Source organism: Magallana gigas, chromosome 7, assembly GCF_963853765.1.
Source record: "Magallana gigas chromosome 7, xbMagGiga1.1, whole genome shotgun sequence".
NCBI lineage: Eukaryota > Metazoa > Mollusca > Bivalvia > Ostreida > Ostreidae > Magallana > Magallana gigas.
The window spans coordinates 30,054,570-30,070,519 of record NC_088859.1 but is presented as its reverse complement, the minus strand read 5'-3'; the positions used below and the strand labels follow the sequence as shown (position 1 = coordinate 30,070,519).

General features: G+C 30.7%; 1 protein-coding gene across 7 annotated transcripts in view; it reads right to left on the bottom strand.

Annotated features, from left to right (window-relative positions):
• LOC105331421 (FYN-binding protein 1) overlaps positions 1-15,950 on the bottom strand; it is a 35,213-nt gene that overhangs the window by 3,236 nt on the left and 16,027 nt on the right. For 3 of the 7 annotated variants that reach the window (XM_034456649.2, XM_034456652.2, XM_034456654.2), the window contains exons 3-12: positions 15,436-15,586; positions 14,899-15,074; positions 13,679-13,725; positions 12,796-12,851; positions 11,604-11,709; positions 10,691-10,777; positions 10,384-10,552; positions 7,802-7,854; positions 2,307-2,353; positions 1,696-1,757 (exon numbers count right to left, since the gene is read on the bottom strand). In XM_034456649.2, coding sequence (XP_034312540.2) covers positions 1,696-1,757; positions 2,307-2,353; positions 7,802-7,854; positions 10,384-10,552; positions 10,691-10,777; positions 11,604-11,709; positions 12,796-12,851; positions 13,679-13,725; positions 14,899-15,074; positions 15,436-15,586 — 954 coding nt within the window. Of the gene's footprint in view, positions 1-169; positions 213-1,695; positions 1,758-2,306; positions 2,354-5,135; positions 5,906-6,745; positions 6,833-7,801; positions 7,855-10,383; positions 10,553-10,690; positions 10,778-11,603; positions 11,710-12,795; positions 12,852-13,678; positions 13,726-14,898; positions 15,075-15,435; positions 15,587-15,950 lie in introns of those variants that run through there. The other 4 variants (XM_034456645.2, XM_066066106.1, XM_066066104.1 and 1 more) reach the window with 3 other exon arrangements.

Below are 15,950 nucleotides of genomic sequence, written 5' to 3'. Positions count from 1 at the left end.
TGGAGAACAAAGTTCGCAAATCAATTTATTAATCAAAGATCTGTAGTAAATGAGTTTTCTAGCAAACAGCATTCAAATTAAAATTGTGTGAATGATAGTTATCCAGATACCTTATATTAATTAAAAGGACATATTAATTAAAGAGGAGGTTCACAACAAATAAATTTACTTTCTCCAGGAAAATGTCCTCAACCTGGATTTATTAAATTTGTCTGAAATAAAAGAAATTAACTCCTATATGTTTAAATGCAACGTTTTTCCACATTTTCTATTGAATATGAGTCATTTAGAAACACATTTTTTTCATTCGATCACCTAATTTTTTTTTTACACAGACATACCTTAACATTAATTATTAGTTAATTAGCAACACTTTCTTCACCTCAACACTGCTCTTGATAATTTAAAACTATAACCCAGGTTACACAATTGTGGAACTGCCCTTTTGCAGAAAATTCATTCAATGGATAGATATGCAACTTAAATTAATTGCTGATACATCATATATTTCACCAAACTGTGCCATTTTGCACAGCAAAAGGGAAGTAACCCTGACCTGTGGTGATGGAAGAGTTTCATATTGATCTAAAAAGACTATCATATAAAAATCAAAGGTCATATAATAAATGGACCTCTTAAATGAGCAGCTTCATTTACTCTCAGTAAATCATCAAATATATAAAAAGTGGTAGCCTTTTCAATAAACTATTAATAAGCAAACAAATACAAAAATATAAAGAATTGATACACAAAGAAACATTAAGCATACAATAAATTGCTTGATTGTGATTTAAATATGGTACGTAAACAATTACAGAATTGACTGCTCAGGCCCCCCCCCCTTTTTTTTCCTCTCCAACATAAACCAAATTGTTCATTTATAATGTAACCACAGGTGTCTGAATGGGGCCATTGCAATTAAAGCCCTAAGCAAGTTTTGAAAAAGTCTCATAAAACAACTTAATGTCTTTACGCTAGCTAACATATCTTTATACAATATGCCATCAGAACAGCACAACTTTACACAGGAACACGCCACTCACAGACATGATTGCACTGTCACACAACAAGCTATTATGCTTCATTGCTTTGATCTACATCCTAAGAAAAGACACCACTGCACTGTCAAACAAGATGCAGTCAATTGTTACCATTTTCCTGTCACGCTGTCACAATTACAGCTTGGTGGTAATTCCAAACAAGCTGTTGATTGAACTTTTGCAAATGGCGATATCTGGACATCGCATGTAACTACCTGTATCTTTCAAGTGTTAATCAATCTAACTGTAGTAGCAGGTAAACAAAAATTGATTATCTCATAAACATGCATTTGACAGATTATTACTCCTCTATTGATCTGATGAAAATTAAAAGAATTAGAATACAGTTGAACTTCGATATCTCAAACACCGATATCTCGAATACAATGGATATGAGGAAGTGATTTGTTAAGTCCCAACTACTAATTTTTTCGGTATTTTACCCTCAATATCTCGATAACATGGATATCTCAAAGTTTTCAAACAGTCCAATCTAGTGTGAGATAACGAAGTTTGACTATATTCATTAAGAAAAACAAAATTCTTCTAATCATGAAATAAAAGAAACTATAGGGTCAGTAACAATCATGAGACTTTTTTATCAAATGCCTTAATTCGTACAAGCATTATATATAGACTGCTTAGTGACACGTACCATCTTCTTCCTCGGCACCAATCTCAGCATCAGCATACTCTTCCTGGTCATCCACTAGAAACCTGTAATGAAAATCAGCAAATTTGTCTTTAAAAAATTATTTTTCATAATCATAATTCATTATAATAAATAAAAATTTCGGAGGATCAACGTCTTTTTGAATTATAAATATTGAAAATTCAGGAAAAGGGGATATATACTGTATCTGTATTACTGTATACTTAAACAATAAAATGCTTTCTTTGACGATTCATTCAGGATATGAAGGTTGCAACATTGCAGAGAAAATACATAACCCGTGTTAGCGTGTTATGTAAATTTTTTCTGCAATGATCGCTTGGATAATTCTGTAAATTCAGTTGTATACTGTAGATTCATTATTAAACGCTAGCCTACTATACTTAATTGAAAGATTCCGCAAAAATACAAAAATGAGAGCACTGAACTTTTGTTATAATTTTTTTTATTTGGTAGTTCTTTAAAAAAAATAAAAAAGAGATTTTGCATGAGAGGTGCTTTCCGTGATTTTATGTGTACATTAATTCCTTGCGTTTAATTTGGAACACAAATCTACAGTCACCAAGAAAAATACATGTATTAATAGTACTTACTCTGGAGGTGGGGGAGGTAGACTATTCATGTAATCACCTGCCATTACCTGAAAATAACATGTGCATAAGAAAATAAGTTAATACATATATTTATAAGGTTTATTTTGTCAACAAAAATACTTCGCAAAAAAAGTGAAAAGTTTTCAAACTTGAGACATAAATAGAATTGATGTCTCTCTCATTTTTATAATTGTCCCAGTTTGTGCAAATAAATTAAATCAAAAAGATTGATCCGTGTAGTTGACAAAAAGAAATCATCACATAAAGAAATAATTAAGACTCATTTCATTCAAAAACACAAGCTTCATAAATACTTAGTACAATACTCTTGGTATACAATTATTATGAGTGTTATGAACTATAAACAAAACTATATTTGTACATAATGAATTATAATAAACAAAAACTTAAATGCCCAAGACATGTTTAATATGTACTGATGTGTTTTAATGCAATGTCTACACAAGAACAATTGAAGTATAAGTGTATTATTCCGTTTATTACTAGCAATATCTATTGAGATATGATTACCGTAGGTATTTGATATATTTCTGTGGTTTTATGGTTCATACTGTATGCAGGGAAATATTCGCCCCCGTTTATTTTCGCCTTTGTTGTTAGCGGCGAAATTAAGACTGGGCGAATTCCGATGCCTTCAATTATTTTTCTTTGAACAAAAGCCTGTCTGGGTGAATTCAAGGCTGAGCGAAACTGTTTGCAAGTGTAGAAGGGCGAAAATTACTCGGGGCGAAAATAACCCTGTATACAGTATTCAAATAGCTGCTGGTGTCAGAAGGACTTCAAATTTACACCTATATAATGCTAGGGGCTCAAACCATTAAACATTGATGGTTCTTCTGATCAGACCTATCAGTATGGATACACAGCCTGTCCTAAGTGTTTAATTTCTAACCTAAATGCTTCCATTAGGCAAATCAAATGGAAAAGATTCTACAGTATCTTTAAAAAAACTTAATGTGTTGGAACATTTTTATGATCAAACCCACAAAAAGCTAAATATTCTACCAAATATAGACTACTGTGGCCATGTATTGTATTTTTGAAAATCAATTTAAGGTGGAATAACACATCATCACAAAATGGCTGACCACTGATGGAAGCGACATTTCGTTTTATTAAAAGGATTTTATGGACTGAAACATGTAACTTTCTCCATAGTCGAGTGGATAAAGTGTGGACTTGTGATCCGTACATCCAGAGTTTGAATCCCGCAGGGGCTTTTTTTGTTATACTTACTGGAATAATTATTTTAGATACATGTATTCATTTTTTCCCCCAAACTGCGAATTGTTCACTTATTTGATATTTGTACAGTTTATCATCATTATATCTTTCATTATCAAAAAATTTCCTGTGAATTTTGGGGACTTTTTCCAGGTGTGTTAATCCACTTTAATATTAGAATTAGACATTCAAAATCAGTGAAACCAAAAATCAAAAAGACCTTCATATGATTACGTCTACTTATAAAAAATTATTCTATTATTTAGGTAAAGTCACAATACACTCTGGGACTTTAACCCTTTTTTGAAATATCCCTATAAAGACGAAACTGAGAGACCAAAAAATTGATGTAAGGATGAAATAAATGTGAATTCGATACAATGCATATGAAGTACAAAAAGCACTTAGATGCACAGTGTATTAAATAAAACTAATATATACACTCAATGCTCATCATAATTTAAGTGTTATGGGTATACAGTAACACTGTAATTAAATCAAATATGAATACATGCTTGTAGTGAAAATTCTAAATTTTACTACCCCAGGTTTGTCAAGTTTTCATATTTATTTACTCTCTATAGACATTACCTTATAATTAAATTGCATGTTTTTGTCAAAATATTAGGAAACTGCTATTTCATATGTTTTTTTGTAGCTAATTTCTTTTTAATAATCAAAATATATGTACCATTAAATAGCTTTACAAATTATTTCTTAAACTAAAGCAAATTTTGATTTCCTAAAAATTTGTTTATAGAAATGAGTTTGACCACAAATAGATTTCTTTGATGGCGGAGCAGTTTAAATTTAAGCATGTAGTATAAATATATGTATATGACAATTCATTTTACAATTTACTGAAGAACAGTTAGATTTCTACATATTAACATGAAGAACATATATTAACAAAGAGTATAAAAGTTAAGATAATTGTCATTAATGATAGTTACTAAACTACATCTATTTCAATGGAAGACACTGCAGTTTAATTGAAATAGATCCTAATATGTAATATTTAGATCACATTAAGTAAACTTTACGCGATTAAGAAGGGGGCAGAGGGAGCGAAGCGACCAAGCCCCTTCATAATCGCATAAATTTTACTTGATAGGATATAACTTACTTAGAACATAACCCACTTTTCCATTGGCTGATCAAAAGTTCTGCACCAATCAAATAATTACCTATCTTTTGTTTATGGCTCTCTATAAGCTATCAATCGAAAGGTGAGGTCGCTGTGAACATAGAGATTAATGATTAAAGACATCACTTAATAGAATATTTAGCCACTGCCAATTGGATGAAAAAGTGGGTTATATTCTAGCTAATAAAGATACAAAACAGTAGAATTGCGGAATTACTCGCTTAAGATATCAAATTTACAGTATCATTTTACTCTGGTAAATCCAACATTATGATATGGCAATGTTTCAATTGAAAATACTGCTGTGTTACATGCAGAGTTACTTTTTGCCACTCTTTCTTTTATCACACTTGTAAATGACCCCCCCCCCCCCCTCCATACTCCCAACTTGAATTCAATAATCCAAATTCATCCTTTCACAGTTGTGTTTAAAGAGATGTAACTTACAATTGAAATAAATCCTAGCTGTTTTGAAATCACTGACAATAATTTATGGGAGAATAAAGAGAGAAAAAAAAGAGGGCAAAAAAATTCCCTGTAATCAGTGCCACCGCCTTTGAAATAAATGGTTATACGACCATGAACTGAGAATAGACAAAAGACAAAACTAAAAATTAAATTTATTCTCAATATGAAAAGTAAATACTGTGGTTTCATTAATATTCAAGGGTATCAATTTTCGTGGATAAAGTGAATATCACAGTTTCAAGGATATGTAAATTCGAGGCCAATGACCCTATCAATACAAAATCTTAATAGAAATTGCCCTTCAATGAACATTTTATTTCATGGATCAACTTAACAACGAAATCCACGAAAATTGGTATTCAACGAATATTGATGAAACCACAGTAATAAAAGGTCAATTAACTCATTGTTTTAAATTAATACAAACCAAATTAAATATGGAAGGTATTTGAAACAGGAAGTTATCGAAATTTTGACTTTAGTCTCTTCTCAGTTCATGGTACGTGTAATCAGAGCCTGATTTTAATGTCAGTGATTAAAAGTCTGATTATATATCATACAAGATACATATTCTAAATCATATATAGCCCCAACATGCACACAGGATCTAAGGATGTCCCGGCAACTACCACCCAGCACTACATAAGCAGAAAGCTATGACAATATACATGTATTCCCATGCAAGATGGAAGTCATAAAGAAAACACGACACCTCTAAGCAGTGATAATCTCTTACCTTCTACAAGTCAAGGATAACATGCAGGTAAAAGAGGGAGACACGTATTAACTCAGAAAAAAAAAATCAGACTGTCTTATTTAGAGAGGAAAAAATTCATGTCAAATTCACCATTATGGAGGTAAATACTAGTCATAAATCTATTCATCAACAAATCATGTAGGTTAAATCAAAACATAATGTATATAAATTTAAGAAACTGATTGTCTCAGCCAATTATAACAACTGTCGAATAAAAGAGATGCACGTCTTATATACAGAATTATTTAGGTTTAATACTGTAACAGGGTGGGGGCAACAATGACCGATCAGACCAGGATTCGAACCCAGGCCCCCCTGTATATCTAGTCAGGTGCTCTAACAACTGAGCTATCTGGCGCCGGTATTCGAACTGGTCTGACCATCACAATTATATAAACAACTGAGCGTGATTTAATTTTCTTATTCTCTTGGTACAGAACGATCAGGCCATTACATGAACATGTACTGATTGGAACCTAATGTGTGTTTAATTCAGGTGCTCTAATGTCATGTGATATGTGTATTGAAAAGTAAAAACATTAAAAATGTACCAGTAAATATAAATCTATAATATAGCTGTGTTAATTACATTTGTAAGTACCAGCTATTACTTTAGCTGTAAGTTAAAATGGTCAATATACAAAGATATATGAGCAATTAAGGAAAGTGATAAACATTTATAAACCTAAGTCTATTATACTGGTAATTTATGGTACTTCTATAGTGTAATTAATCGACATGACTGTAAATGATTTTCTACATCAAAGCAATACTTTTTCATACACCTGTAAATTTATCTATATGAATACTATGGTTGAATTTAAATTAACTTATTTCTTATATAATACATATACTCACTCTAACATATAATTTATTTTTTACAAATTTTATTTGGGGCCCAAGACTTTCCTGAAATTAAATATCAAATCAGGAACATACATCTAACTAAGGCATCGCCAAATTCACAAAAATGAGCTAAACATAGTTTCATAGTTGATAAACTAGGTTTATCAACTGTTACCTATAGTTTATGAACCACAAAATATAGTTATTATGATTTGGTAACTATAGTTTTCAACTGCAAAACCATATACATGTATAACAGTTGTAAACTATAGTTTACGAATTATCTAAGTTTTTCTGTCTGTAAATAAACTTCAACAATAGATTTTGGTGATGAAAAGAGATTCACATCTGTAAACTATAATTTACATTTGTGAACTATAATTGAGAGTTGTTCATCATAGGTTCAGAAATCTTGAAACTATATATTTATAATAATAAACTAAAACACTCCTGAAACATAAATGATAGCGTATTTTTACCTATATGCTTTAATTACAGACAAGAAAGATACATTAACGTCATCAACTATAGTTTCACACATGTATAAACTTAAAATTAAGTTTAGTACAATCGATAAACAGTGAAACTATGTTTAGTTTATTTTTGTGAATTTGGCATGCCATATCTAACTTACCAAAATGTAATCTTACAACAAATGTAAATTTGTTTCCTACATGAACACTTAATGATTTTTTTCCCAGTCATTTGATTTGCAAATTAATGCACACATGCACTAAATCCTGAATATTTACTTTTTCTATGATCTAGATTCCCTTCCCTTAAATTTATCAGTTAAGTCATTAATATACATACACATCTAAAGCATGCAATACCCCAACAACACATTTACTTTTCTGATCAAAGCAATATATATGAGCTGAAATTTACATTTCATAAATTCGGATGGTAAAATTATTCAAAAAGAAGAACAAAGTTCTGATCAAATTGAAAATTACATCATCGTCTTTGAGTTTTATGAATTTTTTTTTTGCTATCTGTTTGGAATTTTTCTAGAGTCATGAAGCAACTTACCGATTTAATGAGATTATTGTCCACTTCCACATTGCTGGACTCTACATATCCAACTGTGTAAAAATTAAAGAAACAGAATATACAAGTTATATTTATAAAACAATTCACCATGGCCATAAGGATACATGAAAAATTATCTGTTACACGTAATGTACTAGCAGGTATAAATTTTATGTATATATTGTTGTGTTTAATGCAAGAAAAATGCGGCTTTTAAAACTCTGTTCTCTGGGTATCTAAATCAATGATTTATGTAATATTTACCTGCAATTATATTGCTGTCTTTAAAAAAAATAATTATAACAGAACAAAAGGATTATATATTCCAAAACGTTAATTAAGAATCGAATATCTCAAATTACAACCCCAATCTACTCAAACCACCACAAAGATACCGGAATCACATTTACAGAAGTTTTATATAGACAATAAAATTTGGTTAAGTATACATTTGAAAATATTTCACACAGTATTATGCTAAAATACTGGAACAAAAAATAATAACATTTGTATGTGCATGTAACTGGGTTTTTGAAAAAATATATCAAAAGGACTTCTGTACCATAAACCAAATTTTATTCATGTGCGGGAGCTGCAAACTTTTCTTGCTGCAATCCTATGGAACGCCAAATTAACATATATTCAAATATTTGTACCTATCTTCAAATAATTGTACCTATCTTCAATTAATTGTACCTATCTTCAAATCATTTGAAGATAGGTACAATTGAATTACAGATAGGTACAATTGAATTGAAGATAGGTGTAAATAATTATACCTATCTCTAAATAATTATACCTAGGTACAAATGAATTATACCTATCTACAATTCAATTAAAGATAGGTTCAATTCAATTAAAGATAGGTTCAATTGAATTATACCTATCTCTAATTCATTTGAAGATAGGTAAAATTCATTTAAAGATAGGTACAATTGATTTGAAGATAGGTTCAATTCAGACATATCTACAAAGGATTTGAAGATAGGTACAATTCAATTATACCTAGGTTCAATTCGTTTTGTGTATTGTTGAAAATAATGAACGCTCCCTTGAAGACATTTCAACATGGAGGGAAACGAGGGAAGCACCAACAACCCCTCTATTAGATGGGGTATCAAGTGCCTATAGAAATTTTTGAAAATAAAGATAAGAAATATTAAAATCATGCATTCTGACTGTATTTTGGTCTAAACGTTCTACATAAAACAATTAATTTAAGAAATGAAGATAATAATTTTTCTATTGATCGACGTATCGCATTGATTAAAAAGTTTTCCGGTCAATTTTTTCTTTGATACGTCGATCAACAGAAAAATTATTATCTTCATTTCTTATCATTTAATAAAACATTTTCAAATCAAAAACTTTGAAGTGTCATTGATCAAAAATGTAAATAATGTAAATGAAGCGTCGCGTATGAATACAAAACAACAACAGCAAAATGGATGCGCCTTCATCTGATGCAGTACTATACAGGGAGTATTCATTATTGCCAATATTTTAGTAATTGAAGATAGGTTCAATTGTACCTATCTTTAATTCAATTGTACCTATCTTCAATTCATTGCATTTGTACCTATCTTCAAATCAATTGTACCTATCTTCAAATGAATTAAAGATAGGTATAATTGAATTGTACCTATCTCTAATTCAATTTGAAGATAGGTACAATTGAATTGAAGATAGGTACAATTGAATTGAAGATGGGTACAATTATTTGAAGATAGGTACAAATATTTGAATATATGTTAATTTGGCGTTCCATACAATCCCGCTTTTAATGTCTCCGATATTTTTTTCCCCAATTATCTATGATGATCGATGTTGCAATCAACTGGACATGTTTTTTTTTATCATACTAGTATATACTATGGATTTACTATTCGCCATATAGTTCATATTACAGATATATTTTTTCAAGGGTTTTAATTGTTTTTAGGTTCTTGAGTTATACATGAGCCATATGTTGTTTAATTGGCATCAATGTAAATTAAGTTACTGTTCTTATTTTTTCTTTTTTAAAGGAAAATTAGTTGCCATTATCCACTCTACAGTGAATCCAAAAATAAATTCATTTTGAAGAAAAGGTGGTTCACAGTATATTATAAGATTAATTATTATCTTCAGGGCATATGCTGTATATTTGCATGGTGACTAAAAATAACTCAAAGAAAACATGCTAATTAAATCAGCATTAATCAAGAGGGTTTTGTGTTTACAATGTAAATGCTGATTAGAACTTTGATCAGTTTTCTATTCGAATAAAAAAAAATTACTGTTGAACTGAAAAAAATTGAACTGAAATGGATTTTAAGAAAAAAAAATTTGAAAATTCGAAATCAAACCAAAACAATTTGACATTTTTGACAATATACCAAATACAGAAAACGGAAAACACTTTGGGTTAATATATGTACAATATTCAATTACTTACATTGGTACCTCCGAAGCTTGAGAAGTTATCAAGTTGAAAAGAGCTAGTATTTTAATGCAGGCATGTATATTCAAACACATTGCATCTATGTAAAAAGAGTGTTACATGTAATATAAACAATGTACATGTATATCCCGGAGCTTACCCAATCCAGTAACTGCTAATTTCACCAGCCATTTCCCCTTTGGATTATCAGTTAAACGGATTAACTGAACTCTTGTGCCCTTTTTGACTTCTAGACTGTTTTTACCTCCCTTGTCGTCTTCCTTTATATCACCTTCACCTTGAGGTGAGTCAAGGTCGGAGGGTTGAATCTGAAAAAAGGACATCCATGGCTGTTATAGTGTTTATACGACAATTGATACAATGTATAATATAACCAGGACATGACATCAGTTAATAGATACAACAAAAAAGCTGATGAAGGGTTATCTTGGTATTATCAGTCTTACATTGAACTTTTTCTTTAAAGCTTTCATCTCCTTCTCTTGTCGTTTCTTTTCCTCTTCTTGTCGTTTCTTTTCAGCTTTCAACCTTTTCTATAAAAATAAAAAAGCTAAGATTGATAAACATCTGAATACTGTATATATATAATATCCATTTCTTTTTTTTTTGTGTGTCAATAAATTTGCAAAAATTGGAAAATGTGAAACGTTTTTTATTTGCGCCAGTCTATTTTGTCATTTAAAATGTTTTTTAAGCAAACAATACTGGATATAATTTCTGTGTATAGGATATCTTGTGATATGTAAAAATGATCACGGAAAAAGCGAAAATTATATCATCAAGAAATAACTGGATATACAGTATATATCTAACTTTAATAATAATTCCTGTATCAGATAAATCGAGAATGCACCCTCTTCATCATGAAACTACAGGTAAAGATTTCTAAATTCTCAACACCCCTCCTAAAAAACCCTTATAAACTTTGATCTAGAAAGTGTGGAAGTGACTCCAATAATTTAATGACAAGAGATTATTATTTCTCCTCTACTATGGCCAAATCTTTTTGTCTAGAGATAAAGATTGTTTCTTAGAGGTGAATAAAAGTTGATTCTTGATAATTATAACCAAAGGAATATCTCATTTAAAAAGACCACTTACATTTGTAACATCACATTTTAATGCAATTGATAATTAATACTTTTGGGTGTGGTTTGGCATCAAAAAACAGTTGAATGAATTATCTTATTGATATTAGGATTTTTCGTATATGTACCTGAAAGGTCATTGCTTTTTTAATATGCATCACTATATACAATTTTTAAGAATAATTTTAGGGGAGATAACTAGAGTATTACATGTACTTGTTTATTACCAGGGTAACAGCTAGTTCATATTTGTCTATGAAGAGCATTGTACCTGCTCCTCTTTCTTTTCCCTTTCTTCCCTCTCTTTCCTTTCTTTCTCAGCCTTCTTTTCATCTTGTTGTTTTTTTCTTTCTTCTTCCTCCTTTTTATTCAACTCCCTAAGATAAACCACTTAATTATCACAATAACACATCACACACATCAAAAAATCCTGCAGTGTACTTCATATAATACATACATTTACAGAAGAAGTGACTAGACAAATCTAAGAGAGCTCTTTGCTATCATACTGTAGTTGTACTTAAATTTAGGCATGAAAACACCATATAAAATGAGTTTTCTGTTGATTGTTAAAGATCCCGTGACACCACGTGGTGCAGACACAGTCTCATTTTTGATACTAGCTATTAATAAAGGAGCTGAGAATCAACTGCTTAGAATGAGTGGGATAATATAATGCCTCATATTTGTTGTTTTTTTTATCACAATTCAGTTAAAAGCTTAAATATGGGTTTTGCACCTCCTGCCTTCAGTTTAATGTACATGTATACCCTTGTAGATGAACTTTGTGCAAAATATTCTTTAGAAAAATCATCTTTTATTTTCAGTTAATACATGTAGGTATATGATATTGGAATTATACTGGTATATATGAAACATTAACAATTAAGAGCAAAAAAAATTCCATTAAAACAGTGTCTATATATGGATGTAAGAAAGAAATTCATTGTGACATCACTCCAACATTCAACTTTCATTTAAAGGATATCTAGAAAATGCTGCTTATAATGTACGTATGGAATAATTCAACAGTTTTTCCAGTAAATTAAGCAATACAGTGCTTCACATCAAAGTTTGCCTTTATCAAAAAAGAATATTTGTTTACTTTTAAGCAAGATATTAGTACATATTGTATGTCACTTGATTTATAATCAACATGTATCAAAATTTATAAATATGAAAGACATCTCAGGACTATAAATTCTATTGAAATGAGGCCAAATCATGACCTACTACACTGTATATATATTTTGTCAACCTACATGCCGTTACAGAGAACATATCGTACCATCTACAAATAAACACTAACTGTTGTGTTTGTACATATACATGTACACGTGTAAGTCTCATTTCCTGAAAATTCATTTGATAGGTTTTAAAGGTTCTAGAGGAGGAAATCCCTCTCTTTATAAACACAATTGAGAAAGCTATAATTAGCTTGGTCACAGGAACGATTGACTTACTCTTGAATTTCATCTAGTGGTTCGTACACATCATCCTGTTCTAAACCCTCTTCTTCCTGTTAAATAGAATTCTTTTTAATCAAACCTTTGATTACATGACACTAAATTGTTTGTATGTTTTTACATGCATGTGCATGTGTCACATCATATAGACTATACATCTCAATTTTAACACATGATATTCGTATTTGAACATGAACCATTATGTTGTTAAACTTGATCTACAGACCACCCCCCCCCCCCCCCACCCAATAAAATAAAATTGCCAAAAGAAATGTCATATAACAAATGAACCTTCATAATACAAAAATAAGGTGTAAGGGTGAAATCACTTTTTAATACCTTTCTTCATACCAAAATATTTTTTTTGAAAATTCCCTTATGAAATATACCACTTAAATTTTTGCCAGCAAAAAGTGGTCTCTTAATATCTATTTGAAATGATTCTCATAATGTCTATAATGTCTAAAAGTGACTCTCAGACAATACAGATATATAATTATAAAGCTATTGAATATCATATTATTATAATATTAAATCAACAGGCCAATATTTTAAAATTACAAGCAGTTTCCCTGTGCAAATGTACTGTAATTGAGGGAGTATGTACCAGCTGACATATTTTACATGTTGTACAAGTCAATTAACATTTCATTTACTGAACACAATGTTCTAAGCCGCGATGTTCATCTTCCTTCATATCATTGATTTAAAGTTCTTTTCTATAGCCATCTTGGATGACCATGCATACAAAATCTGGTATATTTGATTTTTCTACTGCAATGAAAAAAAAAATTCTAACCAAATCTAACTGAATTTAAAATTAAGTTTGAAGACTTTAAATGATTTTGGTTAAAAAAAATAAACTGGTTCTATTGCTTACTATTCCCCCGGCCTCAGCATCTGCATACTCCTCTTGATCAAGGTCATCTGAAAACAGAGTTAAAAAAATAAATAAAGTGTGCAAACGCATTCAGATTCTGCAATTCAGGAATGAGCCCTGTAATATATGTAGTGTTGTCTGTCCGTCCGAGATCCCTTGTCCGGAGCATATCTTCTCTCCCCTTGGCCCAATCTGGCTCATAGCAGAATTAAATGAAAAATCCTTGTCCAGAGCATATCTTTTCTCCCTGTGGTCGAATCTGGCTCAAACTTCACTCAGAGTGCCTACGATCAAAGGCTGTGCAGTGATGTTGAATGATGTTTGTAGGTCAAGTGTCAAGGTCATATTAGATCTTGCAAAATTCTTTTTCAGAGCATATATATACTGTCCACATATACGGAAGGATGGATGGACAGACGGACAGACTGATCACTACAGGGTGCCCGCAGAGCGGGGCCCTAATAAAGATCATAGTCAAGTTTTATGGTAGTCAAACTGAAATTTTAAGCATTGCAGTTTATTATGAAAACAACAAAATATGACATCATAATATTTGTGACCTGTTTATTATGACTATAATATATATATATATATATATATATATATATATATATATATATATATATATATATATATATATATATATATATATATATATATATATATATATATATATATATATATATATATATATATATATATATATATATATATATTCTTAAGAAGATTTATAACTATGGCAACAACCATCCAGCCTTCATAAGCCTTTTTTGGCATTTTGGATTGCACAAACAGCTAGGACTAAAGTTCCTAACTGGTAACAATAAACAGCATTTTCTATTTTTTGTCCATAAATCTTAAGATACTATAAAGATGAATTTTCAAAAACAAATTCATCTATAGTGTTAAGAGGCCATATGAAAATACACATGTGGTAGGAATTTGCTAATTTAAGTCTATGCCATATATGGTCGAATCAAACATACATGGTTAGTTTTGCTCCTGTTGTCATTTTTGCTCCATTCACATTCATCAATTAATAAGAAAATTCAAAATGGGGCTGGATTATAAAATTATGATATTTCTGTTTAAACCCAATTGTGTCAAAGAGAACTTAAACCATTGAAATTGATTGATCAATAAATGTTAAATGGGACAATAATCACCCTGCTTGTACACATGTTATAATTAAAATACATGTAATCAATTAAGAACATTACCGTTTGCATCTGATGGTGTGGGTATCTGTGGGGGTGGTGGCCTGGCCCTTGAAGGGATTCCAGGGAGTGGGGGGAGGTCTTTTGGAGGGGGTGGAGGAAGACTAGCTTGAGGGGTGGCTACAACAATGGCCGTATCATCATACTCCTCCTCTTCTTCATCAGACGCCATTTCTGGTCTATAAGGGAATAATCATTCAATGACATCATCAAACCACTGATTCAAACTTCAAAACAAATATTTTAATCATGTATACATACAGAACATTAATTGACAGTATGATAGATGCAATTATTTCCTTAATTTCATATTGTACACATATCAAGTCAATTATTAAGTATATATGTCATCTTTAAATCATGAGCATACACATTGAATTTCATATCACATTTTCATATTTCTAGCTTGATTAACATTGATGAAAGTTTATATGCATGTATAAGTGAAAATATTTCAGTTTTAAGTTTGGTTACTTTAAGTTTTAACATGGAAATTAAAAAAAAAAAATTATGGAAAATAAAGAAACTACTGTGACATACATAAGAGAAACTGCCTTTGAGGCTCTAGAATTATTCTGTCCCTCGGACCTTCTCCTCACTGCCACTGGCTCCTCGGGAAGCTCCTCGTAAAGTTCATCCACCTCAAGCTCTTCCTCCACCTCAGCCTCAGGAGAGGGCTCTGTTTTCACTCCTGAAAAAATCCAAACATACATGTATACCTGACTGCTGAAGTAAAATATATAAACCGGCATATAAAATCCAACTAACAACCTTAAAACCATGTTACACAGGCTTTGTAGATATCATATTCTGTTTTGTTTTCATTTCGGGGAGTAATTGTGATGTTAAAATTCTTAAACATTTAGAATATTGATTGTTAACCTACAAAAATCAAATCACTGACACTATAGTCTGATTTAACAAGGAGTAAAGGTATCTTTAATGTACAAATGATTGCTTTTAAACATAAATCAAAGTACTGAAGTACTGACGGAAGTTGATTTTATCGATTATCATTTATTCAAAATCAATGATATGTGATTTTGCATGACAAG